This window comes from Oncorhynchus nerka, linkage group LG26, assembly GCF_034236695.1.
Source record: "Oncorhynchus nerka isolate Pitt River linkage group LG26, Oner_Uvic_2.0, whole genome shotgun sequence".
Taxonomy (NCBI): Eukaryota; Metazoa; Chordata; class Actinopteri; order Salmoniformes; family Salmonidae; genus Oncorhynchus; species Oncorhynchus nerka.
The window spans coordinates 33,345,393-33,364,043 of record NC_088421.1 but is presented as its reverse complement, the minus strand read 5'-3'; the positions used below and the strand labels follow the sequence as shown (position 1 = coordinate 33,364,043).

Genomic DNA, 18,651 nt, shown 5'->3' with positions numbered 1-18,651 from the left:
TACAGAAACCACGTCATGTCACCATTTACCCCCCCAACACTATCCCTGGTGGCCACTAGTCTTGCTCAGCAACAAATGTAATCGGTCACATCACAATTTTGAGTCACTCCCAAAAAAGATATTCCAGTGGGGCTGTGTTTTACCCCAAGTTTCCTTCCCATTGACCTGTGTTACATTCTGCCCCACACTCCCCTATGCACTCACAGTGAATTGTGGCATGCTAATGTTCTTAACCATGCCACTGCTAAAACTCTGGGTTTACAATGGTGCAGTTTACACATTTTGAAGATAAAAAGTAGGAATGGAAAGCTCTTTTAAACAAATGGCATTAAAACTGCTGTTGCATTAAGAATTGGCTGCTTGTCCTTCCTATAACACTGTCAACTTGAATGCACCATGAGAGGAACATTTATCTAGCAAAAAACACACAACAACAAGCAGACTAGGTAAATATATCAAATATTCTACTGTGGGGCTGTCTGGATTTTCTAGTCATTAGTCATTGTATTTGCAGAGAAAAAGTAAATGTGGACTGTTATAGCATCTTCAAAGTGCGCCTTGGCAGAAAGATGCTATATATTTTTAGTGTAGCGGCAATGACTTTGCAGTGCCACAGCTAAATGGTTGCAGCGGAAACACTGCCTACTGTAAATTATGATGGTGGACGTTAATGTTTTGGGGAAATTTTTCTTCCACTGTTCCTGGGGGCCCTTGTTAAGGTCAACACGGCATCATGAACTTTACCCAGTACCAGGATATATTTGTCAAAAACCTGGTTGCCTCTGCCAGGAGGCTGAAACTTGGCCGCAAGTGGATCTTCCAGCAAGACAATAACAAGAGTTATGGTGGTTCCGTCAGTAGTCTGGTCTAAGCTGCTTGTAGTCAGTCAGGGCACAGAGAGCTCTGAGTAAACACGGCTGATCCATTACCTTGAGTCGTGTGGATTGACAGTTTTACCGAAAGCTGCCTGTATATTGTATGACCCCGCAGAGTGGCTGTGTTTTCACTACCACATTCCACAGGAGTCCTCTTAGCGCCGGGTGACACAGCGGTCACCTTCTCCAGAGCTCCCCCACCGTGGTGGATCTGATCCCCATACATACCTGGTCCTGCAGCCCTTTTCACTGACTGGCTGTATATAGAAGGACCTTATTGGAGTAGATCCTATCCTTGTCAAGGACCCAGTTGATCTGACTGGCTTTGTATAAGGGACCGATCAGAATGGATCCTGGTGAAGGACCGCCTGGGGGCTAGAGGGATATCATGTGGTGTTCCACAGGGCTCCATATCCATATTGGGGCCTCTACTGTTCCTCGTATTTGTAGGATAAATGACAAAGTAGCAGAGGGTGTGTGTAGCTAAAGTCCTTTGAAATGATACATTATAATGCCCCCTTCAGTGAAATTCCATCCTGGATTAGTGGCGCAGCGTCAAAATAAGGGTGTGGCTTTGTCTATTGTGGTCTTTGCTCAATGTTCTTTCCGTCGTTTGTTTTTCACAACACTTTTTTATTTTAATGGTAAAAGTCTTACCAATGTGTTGTGAAGGTTTTGTCCTTTAAAAGGAGGCTGCACTATGTTGAGAGATGTAGGTGAGAATGCAAGCCTTTCATGGCAGTTCTCAGAGCTTTGAGTTGCCTGCAGGGTGTGAACCACAGCCACTGTTGACACAATAGTACGAGGCAAGCCCCTATTACCTCAGGAGGAGCCTTGTCAGTGAATCCATCAACTCAGACTCATTATCCCAACGTTACTGATCTAAACTGACAGATGAATGCCTTGTACTCATGCCACCTCGGCCTAACCCACATAGTGACGGTTTGTACCACTACAATCAGAGGTCTCTGGTGGGTTGGTGGTTAGTTACATTCTGGCATCAGCCTCAGCTGCCCTCCCCAACATCTGAGGGGTGGGAATTAATTTTGCCACCCTCAACCTATTTCCCCAGACTGTGGGACTCGTTATTCTCACACACCCCTGGCCTGCCCCGTTCACCTCCTCTCCCAAACGGAGCTTTTGACCGTGTGCCCAGAAATGTGACCCTGCCATTCGGCAAGAGTCGATCCACCCCACTGGACGGATTTTGTATTTTAAAATTGCCATGACACAGCATATAGACCTAGGCGTATTAAACAGCTGGGCCCTTATTTGGTTCTACTCCCCCATCAGCAGTAAAACCCTGCTGGGCTGGAGAGAGCTATGCAGTTGGAGGGAGTCTACTGCCCCTGTGTGGATGACTGCTTACAATGCACCTTCAGATAGTCACTCAAGTCCATATTACAGGAGGTTCAAGTTGTGATGTTTCTGTGTGCCGTTTTATATTAAAATAAGGACTAAGCAAATGCTGTTTTGGCATTGAAACTAGTACACAGGTGTTATCTTGTGCATGTGTCTCCATTTCAGGGGGACCTCCGGAGCTACCTGTCTCAGCAGGATTGGATGTTCCGAAATGCTGAGCTGCTGCAGCTGCAGAAGATGGCCTGTGAAATCGCTGCTGGTGTCACCCACCTCCACAAACACAACTTCCTGCACAGGTAGCACTTCTGCTCTGGCTCCGTTTACACCAGTCAGTCACAACTAGACACGGCTTTAGCTAAGGGCACAGCCTTAGCTAAGGGCACAGCCTTCAGATGTCAAACGAGAGTCGTGTTTCAAGGAATTAAGACTTCATCAAACATTTTGCGTAGTACTGTCTGTTTTTACATCTTCCAACTTAAAAATGTTGAGTTACGATAGTATCAGACATGTGATATTAATGTGTCTTTCTCTATCAAATGAAATATGTGGTTTTGGCCTCCCTCATGGCAACTTTCTCTTATGGATACGTACCCCTACTCCCAAGCCAACACTGATCCTAAACAGGGACACTGGGCCTATCCAAAAAGGAGAGTGCTGCAAGGGCCTGTTTGGTTGAACGTTTTACCCGGCAGTGCAGGACATGTAGGCTCCGCTCAGCCCATCCACATGCTCTGTTTTGCATGCTCAGAATAAACCCAAAGGGCTCCAATTACCCAGCTCCCACGCATTGCCACAGTGTCAACTATCAGCCTGTCAGAGGGATATGATGATTCTGCTGTTTGTGTGTAAATGGATAGCCTCATGTTGGCCATTTATTATCCTGTGTTACAACTCAAAAGGAGCCCAAGTACGAGATTCCACCGTTAACAGGGTCGTAATGACAGTCGTAATAAAAAATAGTGCACCGCTTTTCTTTTGGTTGGGTTGCAAAGTTGATTTACTACCAAGGTGTGATGCCCCGCCCACAAAGTACCCGACACAGGGCTGTGGCTAGCACGGTGCCACAAAGCCTTCTGGGACGGTGGCAGTGGTGTGAACTGAAACTATAGCCAAGGCTTAGGGTCTGTGGTCTGAGCCCAGCATGTTATTGTGATGGGGTGGCCACAGCAATAAGATGGCGGTCCAGGAGAACCACTCTGACTGACATTACATAACAACCCTGGGGAGAAATAGCATATGGGGCAGTAGAGGAGAGGGAACTGTGTTCCCCAGTTTTTCGACCAGTGTGACATTCATTAATTTGGTAATTTTACGCAAATGATAGTTTCACTTGACTTGAAAAAAATGAGCAAAATCAGTTGATCTCCTTTTTTGTTGTTGTAAGGTCTTTGTTTTTAACTCGCTAGATCTCTGAACTATATGGATTTTCTGTCAGAGGTTAAGAATCTGCTGATGTGTCTGCACCAAACTGCCCCCATGCCATTTGCCTTGTAGGGATACGACTTTGAATCTGATTCTCTCTCCCTGATCTTCCAGTAGTACTGTAATGCACTGTGTTCGCCAACAGCAGGGAACATCCAGGACAGAAGAGGTTTAAAATATCTCTCAATTTATCTTGCCGATGTTTCAGTGGGCCTGACAGTAGCTCTCGGGGTGTACGAGCACAGACCACTAGTGTCAGCGATGTCCACGGATAGACGGGGTAAAAGAGACGCGCTTGGAACGGGTTGGTGGTGAAATGTTTCTTGGGCCTGGTGGAAACCAGAGCCTCTCCCTCCATGAGGGTCCCAGTCTGAATGAGATACCATCTGTCCACTCAGACAGCCCTGTCCCCCATTATCGCCCTCTCCTGTCCACCCTGCCTCACTGCCACTCTGCCCACCTGTGAGTGTTCTTCCCTGGGAACAATATCCTGGTGCTGTATGAGTGAGTGGGGAAAAGCTCCAGCATCAGTGATTTTGTTACTAGGGGCGGAACAGAAGCAACTGGATGAGGTTTCCTCTAGTGATGCAAGCTATAAGTCCAAATGTGTTTGGGTCTAAAGCCACTGAAGAGTCCAGTCTTTGTCTGGCCCTGCCCTGACCTGGGTCTGTGGTGGTTGGATTTAGAGTCAGGTTGAAGGGGTCCTTAATCACCTGAGACATGGCATTTAATCATATTAGGGTGAGGAAAATGTAATTATTCAAAATTTGTCACTGGGATATTATGTCATCTTGTCATAGGCCTGTACAGTGTATTTAAGGCATGAAAATATACTGTGGACTGTTTATTAGGTACACCACCCCAAAAATACTGGCCGTGGCTTGCTATATAAAGCAGGCAGACCGGCATCAAGGCATTCAGTTACTGTTCAATTAAATGTTAGGTCACTAGTTTCGCCTATTCTAAGTGACTTTGAGCATGGTAAGATCGTCGGTGCCAGCCGTGTCGGTTCCAGTACCTCAGAAACAGTTGGTCTCCTGGGCTTTTCATGCACGACAGTGTCTACGGTTTACGAGAAAGGTGTGACCAAAACAACCATGCAGTCCTGTGGGTGAAACAGCTAGTTGATGAGAGGGGTCGAAGGAGAATGGCAAGAGGCGTGCAAGCTAACAGGCGGGCCACAAACAGGCAAATAACGGCGCAGTACAACAGTGATGTGCAGAGCGGCATCTTGGAATGTACCACTCGTCAGTCCTTGTCATGGATGGGCTATTGCAGCAGATGACCACACCGAGTTCCACTCCTATCAGCTAAAAACAAGAAGAGTCTCGTAAACACTAAACCACCAAGACTGGACAATTTGAGGAATGGAAAAACAATGCCTGGTCTAACGAATCCTGGATTTGGCATAAGCAGCATGAGTCCTTGGCCCCATCCTGGCACAGGCTGGTGGTGTAATGGTGTGGGGAATGTTTCCTGACACACATTAGGTCCCTGAATACCAATTGAGCAACATTTGAATACCACAGCGTATCTCAACATTGTTGCTGACCAGGTACATCCCTTCATGGCTACAGGGAGGTCCGACCCGGTACTCGATGGGTGTACCTAATAAACTGGCAACTGACTGTATATTCCACCCTTTCAATTATTTATTTCCATTGCATGATCACATGAGAGCAGCACAGAGCCAATCTAAATGTCTCTTGCAGCAGCACGGAGTTCCATCTTTTTCCCAAATGATTGATGAACAAGATAAGGTTCAGAGTATTGTTTTCTCTTCAGAGACTACAGTTGTGTGAACTGCAGTGTTTATCCCAAACCGCTTACTTGTGTTCAAACTTGGGTTGGGCCGATATATGATGACATTGATGATATATTGTGATACGCAAGACTATATTTAATTTGAACTTTACAAATCTAAACTGTGCAGTTTAATCAGTTAGTCTGTGCAATATGTTGAAAAGAAAGTCTAAATGAATTAAGTCTTTCTTCGCCACACAAATATTATTGAATGAGAATGTGACTAATATTGTAAATAAGCACAAATTGCACAGTCTGGAGTGATTTTAGTCATTAACGACACAAAACGATTATGTCAGATATCGCGATATTTGGTGTAGCGTGTCGTAGAAGAGTTCTCCCCAAGTATCGCCCAACCCTAGTTCAGAGGGAACAAATGAGAGCTATTTGTTGGATGTAGTGCTGGTAGACTCAACTGGGCCTGTGGCTTGGCACCAGAACAACTGGACCAACTGCCTATTATTTGCAGCCCTGTGATCCATTCACCGTTCTATGACCAACACCAGACCATATTGAACACACAATAAACTCTGTAAATCCTCATGCTTTTGAATCTTCTTTAATCGGTTTCCCTCTCCTTTCTCAGTGACTTAGCCCTGAGGAACTGCTATCTGACTGCAGACCTGACGGTCAAAGTGGGAGACTATGGCATCGGCCCCTACAGATACAAGGTACCAGGGAATTTTCCATCCTGTTTTCCTTCAAATGGAATCAGGGGGATTTTGTTTTACTTTCAGGTGACAGAAGGAAGTGGCATCTGTATGTGTGCTGTTACAATAGTTTCAGTTTAGGTTCATTAACCTATAACCCTTTTCACAATGCTGAGCCCAGCTGAACAGAGAGCTTACACATCCACCAAGTTTCAAAGGATGTCAAAGCCACTACTGTACAGTAGTATAAGGCCTAGTCCGTGTAGTCAACACAATAGTGTAAAAGTGGTTTATTAAGGGGAGGGTAAGTGCTTTCCAGTAGGGGGTTTATATACAGCCTTTGAGCCCAGTCTGGCAGAACTCTGTTTTACCAAAGTGTAACTCCCTACTGCGTTTGTCCCTGGCCTGACTGTCGATAAGGCTAGCTCCGCCCGCTGCATTCCTCAAATAATGTTGAGCTCTCTATTTAGCACGGTCAACAAGTGTGGCCAGAGGTGTTCTGGCTGTATTTATGAGCTTGATTAAGTACTTACTAGGAACTCTGAAAACAACTCAAAGTACAGTCATGTGGGTTAGAACTGAAGGAAAGGCTACCAAACATCCAAATGCTTCTTCGAAAGAAGCCTTGGCAAAACACATCACTGAATTGAATGGGGAAAAAAGGTGAATGTGAGCCTACTGGTTGTTTGTAGAACTATTCTGAGATAGACATCCTATTAAATTACACTTATGTGTTCTGCATGTAATTACATGGATGCCCCATGCTTGACTCTTTCCCTCTCATGTCACAGGAGGATTACATCATCACAGAGGACGACGAGTCGGCGCCCCTGCGCTGGATGGCCCCGGAGCTGGTGGGGGAGCGCCATGGGGGCGTTATCACTCTGGACCAGACCAAGCCTGGCAATGTGTGGTAGGTACCTCCACCTGGTCACTGTGCAATTTACAGGCGGTAGGTGACACCTTCAATGGGGAGGACAGGCTCATAGTAATGGCTGGAACAGAATACATTTAATGGCCTCAAACACATGGTGTCTGTGTAGTTGATTCCATTCCAGACATTATTATGAGCCATCCTCCCCTCAGCAGCCTCCTGGGCATTGTGCTTCACTGTGTTGAATAAAATAAACTCATTAACACAGTGAGTCAACCTGTGTCCTGTTGTGCTGTTGCTGAGCAGTAGGTCAGGGTCTCATTTGAAGATGATAGACTATCTCTGATTCTTCTGTCCAGATAGCGCCTCTCTGAGAGTGTAAATCTTAGCAGGCACTCAGTCTAGCTGACTTCTAAAGGGAAGAAGACGCTGACCCTGCACTCTCACTCGGCAGCACGGCAACACTGGAACCTATCCCTCCTGGCCCCTCCCTTATGACCTCATGGCCCCGTGCCAGTCCGTGTCACAGCTGTAAATCACAACGTTGCATAAGGAGGCTCTCGTTGCAGCACCACATATACCCCTAAATAAGGATATGTTTAGTTCACAGAATATGGGTCATTCCACCAATAGTGCATTTTGGGTAGTGTAGGATAAGTGTACATATTAAGCCCATCAACATCTAAGTTTAGACATTTCTAACATATACTGCCCTAATCTTCATAGGAAAAGTGGAGATACAATGAAATATACATTCCTAATTTTTATGTTTGGACTGGGCTTAATGGCTACTGAATGTACCATTATAAGCCCACCTCTTAAATTATCAATTTTAATTCATTTCCAAATATTCAAAACTGACATTTCTTATGTAAAATTGTATTATATTAATCCCCCCTAAAGTTATTAAAATAAACTGATCATTACTATTCATCAGGAGGGTGTCCAGTCGTATCAACAGAGCTCAATGTGGACTAAGTTTTTGTTCTTGCCAACCACCCGTACACAGCTGATTCAACTAATAAACTAATCATAGAGTTGAATCAGGAGTTAATACTCTGTTAGAACAATAACCTGCACACACACTGGTCCTCTGTGGATAAGAATCCATGCACAAAGAGCAATGGTTTATCTGAAAACTGATTCACATTTCCTGTACTGCTATTCTTGTTAATTAGTTCAACTTGTTTGTCTGAAGACGGTTTCAAATCTACCTTTCTACTGTTGTATTACAAAGGGACAGCTGGTGGACCAAAACACGGAATGACCTGGATGAATGAAGGTCAACAATATGCCCCCACCCAAAAGTCATCATCTTGTCCCTCTTATGTTGTCCTTTTTGTCCACTACTTGTAGGCCTGATTTCCCTCAACCCTGATCTTATTCTTCTCTCTCTGCATCAAATGTCTTGGAGAGAGTACAGAGGTTTAATTGTTTCTAATCTTGATAAAGGCACCATGGTTAGATGCTGTAATCTGAACAAAAGCCACATGTTAATTGAATATTAGGAATGTAAGCTCACTATCCCCATGTGTTTCAATGCAAACCGGCTTAATAGGAACCACAGTGATTTATGATGAAACAGAATAGTAACATCTACTCTTAATATATCTGGAAACCAATGGTTTGGGTTATAAATATACACTATAGACTACAATATTATGCAAAGTTAGTATTGATCATATTGAACAATATGTAATTATTTCCATTGTATAGAAGGAGTGATTTGTCTGCCACTGTACTCATTAAGCCCACTTGAGAGAAAAAAAATGCATCTGTAATATTTATTTAACAGGAAAATAGGACAAAATACATTTAAAAATGGAAGCTGTGAATGCCTGGTCTATTATAGAGGTTAAACAAAAACATTAAGTAGCAGGGTGGACTGTTTGATCTTTAATTGACCATAAATCCCCTTGTGACCGGGGGGTGGAAGCTTGTGTGCAACACTGAGTGGGAATTGAATGCAAGCTTCACAAAAACATTGAAATTGTCTAGCATATCTATGGGTGACAGGGTTGATGTTTTCCACCACAAAACACCAGATAATGGGCAAAAAGAGTAGCACCAGCTCACCTGCTTTTACGCTAGGATTTGACTATTTGTTTAGAAAAAATATTTTCAAAGGAATAGTTTCACCATATTAAAACGAGAGTTCAGTTCACATAACAGGGTTCACCTTAAAATGAATGACAAACGTAAATGAATCACGTGAAATAAATATGAATCCTCAGAAAACAACTAGGGCTTTAAAATGATAACTTGGACATTTTTGAATAGACGCAAAAGGAACTCTAGTCGTGGATTGACCCATGCACTGACTATACAAAACATTAAGATCACCTGCTCTTTCCATGAGACTGACCAGGTGAAAGATATGATCCCTTATTGATGTCACCTGTTAAGTCCACTTCAATCAGTGTAGATGAAGGGAAGACAGGTTAAATAAGGATTTCTACGTCTTGAGACAAATTAGACATTGTGTGTGGCATTCAGAGGGTGAATGGGCAAGGCAAAATATTTAAGTGCCTTTGAACAGGGTATGGTAGTAGGTGACAGGCGCACTGGTTTGTTTCAAGAACTGCAATGCTGCTGGGTTTTTCACACACAACAGTTTCCTGTGTGTATCAAGAATGGTCGAGAGGCGAAAGAAACGCACACCTGGCTAGCGGAGTGGAACACCAAAACAATAAAGGAGAGCCGCACACTCTAGGAGCTCAGATGTAAAAATGTCATGTCCAACTTTGACAGCCAAGCGGTAGAATCAGGGTATAATGAATGGTCTACCACCCAAAGGACATGCAACCAACATGGGCCAGCATTACTGTGGAACGCTTTTGATAACTTGTCAAATCCATGCCCCGACAAATTGAGGCTGTTGTGAGTATAAAACGTGGGGGGCAACTCGGTGTAATCTTTCACTTCGAGGAATATTTGTGTTTTGGGACCTGTTTTTGATTATTTTTATTAAGAACATTATTAATTGTGATGTGAATATGGTTATTACGCTGCAATATGAAAATACACCCCCCCATCTCATTGAGCATTTAATCACAGACCCATGTTGCCACCATGCACATGGGTACAGTAGGTTGATTTGATTTAGGTTGTGAGTTGTAATTATCCCTCCACCAGTCATAAGTGTTTCTCTGATCCCTGTGTTTGCAGGGCCTTGGGGGTGACTCTGTGGGAGCTGTTTGAGAACGCTGCCCAGCCCTACCCTCACCTGTCTGACCGTGAGGTCCTGAACCACGTCATCAGGGAACAGCAGATCAAACTGTTGAAACCACAGCTGGAGCTGCCCTACTCCGACAGATGGTCAGTCCCGCTCTCTCCAATCATACTACACATGACACCAACTGATTCTAGCTGGACTACATGTTATATATGGAGTGTCTCCTGATTTGTTACAAAACTTAAATACTTTACCATAAAGAGAAGTGTATGAATTGCATACTTGACATTGAAACAATATGTTCTGCTATGAAGTCAAACTGTAATTAAAAAGCCTCGGCTCATGCCATAAAGATAATACCTCAACTCTCTCTCCTGTGCAGGTATGAGGTGCTACAGTTCTGCTGGCTGACTCCAGACAAGCGGGCCACGGCCGAGGAGATCCACCGGCTGCTCACCTACCTGCGTATGCAGGGCCAGAAGGATGTGGAGGGCGACTTCCAGCAGCGCTGGGACTCCCTCAAACCCAACCCTGTCACACGCCAGACCACCGTCAGCCACTCCTCCTACCCCATTCTGGAGCAGTTCGCAGATGACGCCCTGCGGGCCGAGGTGGACGAGGTGCTCACCGTCACTGAGACCAGCCGTGGCCTGAGCTTCGAGTACGTGTGGGAAGCGGCCAAGCACGACCATTACGACAGCAGCAGTGGCCATGGACGCTCGGCCATGGACACCACGCTCAACTATCACAGCATGTTCTTCCCCGTGCCCAGCGAGGACATTCAGGCCCACTTTCCAGACCCCGCAGCCCCCAGGACGGGGGGCTCCGACAGCAGGAACACCCATTCGGCAATCCCCGGGATCCTTCCCGTGTTTGACGCTCACAAACCAGCCAATGGAAATGAGTACTACATCCAGTTGGAGGAGCAGGGGGAGAGCACCGTGGAGGAGAACAGGGGTCCGGCGGTAGACACAGTTTCAGACAGGCAGAAATTTGTCACCCTCCAAGACGTCCGCTTGGATGAGTCCAGCACCGATGCAGACTTCTTCCACCACAGCATAGACTCTAAGGACTCGTACCTCCAGGACAGCCACATCTGGTCGTCCAGTGAGCATGACAGCCCCTTCCACACCAACATCTTCAGCGAAGGAGACTCCAGACAGGACTCCCATTCCTGGAACAGGGGCTTCATGGAGCTTCCAGAACTCAACGGAAATGGTTTCCAGAGAGTGGAGTCTGTAGAGGGGCAGGCCCAGGGAACAGAAAAGTGCTTTCGGAATTATTTTTAGGGGAGCGCCATTCAGAGGTCATCCTCCAGGACTCTTTAGAGGAGGCAGAGGGGGAGCGAACCCCGGATGTGATGAGGCTACTGAACACTGAGAAACTAGCGGACAACTTCATGTTCCTCAAAGAGAAGAGCCTGATGAAGGAGGGCTCTGGTTTATCAGGGAAAAGTAGTGGGAGTCAACAACTGGACCTCCTCCAACCTGGTCTGACCCACATCCCCGAGCACAGTTTCAGAATGAACTCTTGGGATGATGATGAGACCATAGATGGCATAAACGTAGCAGAGATCCCCATAAAACCTGTGGAGAGCAACATGTCCCCAGCAGAGGAGGAACTTTTTGACTTTATGAGTCCCAGTTTTGTGGATTTCCTGCAACCTCTAGCAGACCCTAAAACACTGGTGCCTTCAAATACACTGGTAACAGAGGACATCTGTAGCAACCAGCTGCCAATTAGAGAACTGCTGCAGCAGTCCTCTAATATGATGGACTCTGCTTTTGACTTTACCTCTGAGAGGGCTGAGGTCCCTGTTATTAGTTCAGCAAATATCCACCAGTCTCCCACACTCCTCTCTGAAAGTGCCACTACAGACCCCCTGTGTATGGATGCCAAAAACCCCAGCCTTGAAGACCGCCTCAGAGCCTCAGAGGATGACTGTGTTGAATCCATAGGAATCAAAGAGCCAACAGACGACCCGCTAAGCTCTCCCCTAGTCTATGTCAGTGAGATTGCTGTTGACAATGGCCTGACCAGTGAAGGCTTTACCAGTGATGATCTGCTGAGCGACCTGGTTGAAGATGATACAGAGGCCGAAATGGACACCGTCCTCTCTGAGCATGAACATGACAACGAGCACGACAGGTCCTCTCTGCTGGTCTCTGGTCCTTCCATGGACCAGATCAGCCAGGACAGCCTACTGGAGGACAGTGTTTCCACCACTCTGCCCACTGTGGAGAACTCAGCCGAGACACCAGACTCCCTGGACAACAGCCACATGCTGGAGGAGTCTGTCGAAGAGCTAAACACCCCGGCAGCCCCTCACAAGCTCCAGCCCCCGTACAAAACAGCCGACAGCGGCTACGAGACAGAGAACCTGGAGTCTCCAGAGTGGAACTCTCAGCCCATCATCAAAGACCACTTCTCAGAGGAAAACGGTCTGAGTTTGGCCGAGGAAGAGGAGGAGGAGGAGCCAGCAGCGGCTACCATGCTGGTTCCCCCTGAAATCATTGTCTCGGAGGTGGAGACTCAGGACGGTGAGGACCAGCAGGCAGAGTCCATCGCCCCTGGCGAGGAATCTTTCATGGGAAGCAACTACAGAGACTCTGCTTACTTCTCTGACAACGAGTCCGAGCCCGAGAAGAAGTTTGAAGAAGCCATCTCGCCAACTGTGGACATCAGTGGCTGTGTTTCTGGAGGTCCATCTGTTCTTCCTGAAGTCACAGAGGTGGAGCATGTAGAATCTTCTGCTGGGTCACAGTCTCCCATTGCTCGAGAAGCTCTGGTTGATATCGGAGTGGAGAAGACCGAGCCTCAGCCCCTGGAAGGGACAAGTCTCCCTGTGCTGATCCTCACCACAGAGGAGGACTGGGAGAAGACTTCACCTGTGTCCATTGACGGCAGTGTGGACGAAACCGGGACACTGGAGGTCTTCCCTGACTTCAGGACTCACAGTCACTCAGAGTCCAGCGGAACTTCCGAGGACCTGGAAAAGCCTCCATTGCCTGCTGTTGCTACCTCAGCAAAACCTTTTCCTGAGAACATACCGGTACACGCTAAGCTAACCAGGACCTACGCCAGCGAGATCACCCCCAAGTTGAAGGAGCCCGACATGGAGGGGAGGTACCTGGGCAGGCGGGACGGCTCTGATGGGCAGGAGGACGGAGGGGAGGCAGACGAAGAGGACGATAACAGCGATGACTCAGATGATGACATGCGGGCGTACCGGCTGCACAGCTCCAGCGAGGACAGCGAGGACGACACGGTGCACCCGGTTCCCGTTATAGTCTCGGATGACAGTAGAGCACGGAACCTCAAGAGCCTGCTGAAGGTCACCCCCAGTGCCAAACCCTCCATGCCATCAGGGGGCAGTGATTCAGACAGTGCCAGTAGAGCTGTGTCGTTCTTCGACGATGTCACTGTTTTCCTTTTCGACCAGGTAGAGTACCCACTTGTCAACTTTTGCATGCACACAGACATTGTTTCACTTGTATCTAACATTTACAGTGGGGAGAACAAGTATTTGATACACTGCTGATTTTGCAGGTTTTCCTACTTAGGTCTGTAATTTTTATCATAGGTACACTTCAACTGTGAGAGACTGAATCTAAAACAAAAATCAAGAAAATCACATTGTATGATTTTTAAGTGATTAATTTGCATTTTATTGCATGACATAAGTATTTGATCACCTACCAACCAGTAAGAATTCCGTCTCTCACAGACCTGTTAGTTTTTCTTTAAGAATCCATCCTGTTCTCCACTCATTACCTGTATTAACTGCACCTGTTTGAACTCGTTACCTGTATAAAAGACACCTGTCCACACACTCAATCAAACAGACTCCAACCTCTCCACAATGGCCAAGACCAGAGAGCTGTGTTAGGACATCAGGGCTAAAATTGTAGACCTGCACAAGGCAGGGATGGGCTACATGACAATAGGCAAGCAGCTTGGTGAGAAGGCGTTGGTGCAATTATTAGAAAATGGAAGAAGTTCAAGATGACGGTCAATCACCCTCGGTCTGGGGCTCCATGCAAGATCTCACCTCGTGGGGCATCAATGATAATGAGGAAGGTGAGGGATCAGCACGGCAGGACCTGGTCAATGACCTGAAGAGAGCTGGGACCACAGTCTCAAAGAGAACCATTAGTAACACACTACGCCGTCATGGATTAAAATCCTGCAGCGCACGCAAGGTCCCCCTGCTCAAGCCAGCACATGTCCAGGCCCTTCTGAAGTTTGCCAATGACCATCTGGATGATCCAGAGGAGGAATGGGAGAAGGTCATGTGGTCTGATGAGACAAAAATATAGCTTTTTAAACTCTACTCGCCGTGGTTGGACGAATAAGGATGAGTACAACCCCAAGAACACTGTCCCAACCGTGAAGCATGGAGGTGGAAACATAATTCTTTGGGGAGGCTTTTCTGCAAAGGGGACAGGATGACTGCACCGTATTGAGGGGAGGATGGATGGGGCCATGTATCACGAGATCTTGGCCAACAACCTCCTTCCCTCAGTAAGAGCATTGAAGATGGGTTGTGGCTGCGTCTTCCAGCATGACAACGACCCAAAACACAGCAACTAAGGAGTGGCTCTGTAAGAAGCATCTCAAGGTCCTGGAGTGGCCTAGCCAGTCTCCAGACCTGAACCCAATAGAAGATCTTTGGAGGGAGCTGAAAGTCCCTATTGCCCAGCGACAGCCCCAAAACCTGAAGGATCTGGAGAAGGTCTGTATGGAGGAGTGGGCCAAAATCCCTGCTGCAGTGTGTGCAAACTTGGTCAAGAACTACAGGAAACGTATGATCTCTGTAATTGCAAACAAAGGTTGCTGTACCAAATATTAAGTTCTGCTTTTCTGATGTATCAAATACTTATGTCATGCAATAAAATGCAAATGAATTACTTAAAAATCATACAATGTGATTTTCTGGACTTTTTTCAGCAAAATCGGCAGTATATCAAATACTTGTTCTCCCCACTCTACATCAAAACAACAATGATACAAATATTATGGCTATGCATTAGAAATGGCTTGAATGTCATGTGATATTGACGTTTTTTTTGTTGTACCATTCACAGGTTCTCTCTGTGCAATCTAGACCTAGTCTAAATGTTATGAGAATGTACTTTAACCATTGCACTTATTGGTCTCCCCATCTGTAGGAGACCCCACCAAGGAGCTGGGAGACCATTCGTCAGGTTCCAACAGCCAGGTGTCAGAGTTCAGCAGCCCTGTGCCCACGGCCAGCTACCTGAATAGGTTCACCAACTCCACAGAGAGCTCCACAGATGAAGAAGGTAAGTCATCACGATACAGCCAACGTCCATCAGCATAATCAAGGAAGAACCTAAAGGGCTCCATGAAACCTACCTGACAATGTAATACAAATGCAGATGTTTATAGTTTGAACATTTGCTAAAAAAAAATTGTACCTTTTGGTAATTTAGGGGGGGCTCTTTTGGCAATTTAGGGGGGGCTCTTTTGGCTCATGAGTACCTCCAGTGGCAAATGTTCCATATTGCCTCTTAATTGTACCAAATCAAGGTTATAAACAGGTCTCTCTCCCCTCAGGCGGTGGGTTTGAATGGGATGACGACTTCTCGTCCCCGGAGCCCTCGGTGTTCCTCTCCAAGGCAGCTTCGGACCTGGCCGTGTCTAAGACAATGTCCCCTTCGTCTACGGCCTCGCACTACTTTTCCCCTCCCCCTCCCGGGGGCTGCACCCCGGAGCCCAGCTGGAGCAGCTCCAACTACTCCCGCTTCTCCATCTCCCCGGCCAGCATCGCCAGCTTCTCCCTCACACACCTCACTGACTCAGACACCGAACAAGGAGGCAAGTGGGAGTGCACAAACACAAACAAACTACAGAAAACAGACAGGCATGTGCTTTATCTACTTGTACATAGTAATTGAATAGGATCTCTATGATCTACCCTCTCTAACTCTGTATTTATGCCCCCCTCCCTCAGGAAGCAGTGAAGAAGGAGATAAAGACTAAGGTGCATGTGGAAGGGACCGTTTCCCCCCACAACGTCAGGTGAATGTAGGAGAGCTCAACATGCAGGCTAAAGACGGACGGATGATGACACGGTGTTATGAAGGCCGTGGATGCTTCTCTTCTCAGGCAGAACTACACCCCCGCCCCAAGAGGTGGCCATGAAGAGAACTTGAAACAGACTGAGCCAGAGGCTCCAACAGCCAACAACGCCCTCAACAAAATCCCCTTCCTTCCACCAAAAGCCTCTTGGCCTTGTTCTCTTCTCTCCCCCCTCCCCCATCAGTGCAATGCAGCAGGAAGAACAGACAAAACTGACCTAACTTTGTTTGCTTTGAGACTTGTCGAGCGCATTCCAAGTGTTTGGTTAATGTCCTCTCCTGAGGGGATTCTGTTTCACCCCAAAAATACTTTTATTTTGAAGCCCTGATTGAACCACAGCCCCTGTGTCTGCAATCAAATAGGAATAATGAGCTCTTTGGATCAGGCGAACTAAAACAGCAAGGCCCTTGGGCGTAACACTGCGCATTAGCACCTTTGCTACATTGTACGATTATTACAGGAGTTGCCTTTTGGAAATGTATTTGTCAGGTCTACTCATCAAGTGTGTATACTTCAACTGGAGATGATCAAGACTGGAAGAGGTATATTAGGAATTTAAGGAACCAAGTTTTGGTGATTGTCCATGAGCCCCTGCTTGGTTGCTATAGGAACAGTCAGTGTTCTAGTGAGAATGTTAGTGTTATGGAACAGGTCTGACAGCATTAGTTCATTCAGTTAAACACCATCAGTAGAAGAATTGGATAAGGGAACATTGTCACGGTTTGAATTAACAGTATGGGACTTCAAGGTTTGTCCAATTTCTTCAATCAATGGGTCTTATCGTAGTGCCTATTTCATACTGAAAAAAATATCCTCACTCCAGGAATCACATGATTAAGAAGGCAATACATTTTGTCCTGACACAAGCCTAGTGACTGAGTTTGCATTAGGAGACACAGGAGTAAAAAGCTGGTTTGAATTGTTGATGTTTTGTGAAACAAATGTGCAATGAGTACCTTTTGATTCATTTTGTGGGTCTGAGTTTAATAGGAGCAGCCAGTAGGGATGTGTTACTGTCCCACACGGCACCCTAAAGGGAATAGGGTGCTATTGGATGCAGATCATTTCTCTGGTACTGTACAGGGATCTTACATTAACTCAACCAAGACAGACATGCCTGTTCTGTTTGGTTTACTATGTCAAACCAATTCTACACGGGTTATTCTCACTAACTACTGCATGTGAAACAGCCAAGGTAAGGATTGTTGCCATGGCGCCACTCCACGGACTGTCTCCGGTATCATGTATATAAACAATTATTTAGCTGGATCAGCAAGGTGAGCTTTCTGTTCCTGTAGGTCAAACCCTTCTTCCAGACTCAATGGGTTCTACACAGATGAAACCATGTATAGCTCTTGGTTTAGTGACCTGTCAAGGTTTCCCCTGATTTAAGTCCTCAGATACATAAACCTTTTCCTCACCTCCAGTGTTCTAGACGAGGTTAACGTCTACTACCAGCAGCCTGTGTTCTTTCAGTTAAACTTCAACTGTATTTTATTTAAGGAAATCCTGTTTTATTCTACAGTATATACATTTGCTTAATCTTGCACATTTGAGAAGGCTAACTTAATGAACTGTACTGATGTATATAAATGTTTAATTTTGTCTGTACATGGGGAATGATGTAATCAAGTCCTAGGTATGAGGTTATTTTGTCATTTAAAGAGTAACATATCACGGTAAGTGACAACGGTTAAATTAAAGGTGCTACACAAGATTGAATTGTAATTTCAGAAAATGTCCATATCTGCTGTAACAGTAGAATGATATGTAACGGCGACTACCCTGCTAGCGTTTTGATTGCTGTGGAGTTCGTCTGAATGGGAAAGCTGTTCTGACTACCATCTAGTAGGAATCACTAATTCTGGTTGCTCAATTTCAGTTTGAAATATTTTCATGGACCAAAAGCAAGTTTTGGTCCACCAGCTTTAAAGATATTTGAAAATGTAGATGGTACACTTCAGTGGTTGTTGTAAGTGTAGAATTGTAAACAGTCAGAACAGCTTCCCATTTTGACAAGCTGCCACTCCGGCAGGTACATAATACTATTCCACTATTAGCGCCAGACACTTCCTAAAATTACATCAAAACTCTTATTGTGAAGCAGCTTAAGACAAACAGGAAAATCTATTCTGTCCATAACTGTAAATTTTACAAATTGTAATATTTTTACTTCATATTGATGATCATGCTTAGTGTATTTGAATGAAATGTTGAATATGGAAATAAATGCACATTTACTTCTATAGCTTGTCTGATAGGATTGATGGTTGAGTAACACATTGTGCTCAACTAGCCAATCTTGGTAGAACAAAATGTTAAATAGATCTTTACATAACATTTAATGTTTGTACAGGTATAGTGAAACTCCAGGCCCATACAAAG

General features: G+C 45.6%; 1 protein-coding gene across 1 annotated transcript in view; it reads left to right on the top strand.

Moving 5' to 3' along the window:
* The window catches only part of lmtk2 (lemur tyrosine kinase 2), a 50,942-nt gene extending 32,430 nt beyond the window's left edge, over positions 1-18,512 (top strand). Inside the window, 10 exon segments of the mRNA XM_065010460.1 lie at positions 2,403-2,533; positions 6,049-6,133; positions 6,904-7,025; positions 10,155-10,304; positions 10,544-11,433; positions 11,436-13,603; positions 14,238-14,241; positions 15,336-15,467; positions 15,742-16,002; positions 16,139-18,512. Of these exon segments, the coding sequence (XP_064866532.1) occupies positions 2,403-2,533; positions 6,049-6,133; positions 6,904-7,025; positions 10,155-10,304; positions 10,544-11,433; positions 11,436-13,603; positions 14,238-14,241; positions 15,336-15,467; positions 15,742-16,002; positions 16,139-16,167 (3,972 nt within the window). The 3' untranslated portion in view covers positions 16,168-18,512.
* The last annotated feature ends 139 nt before the right edge of the window (positions 18,513-18,651 follow it).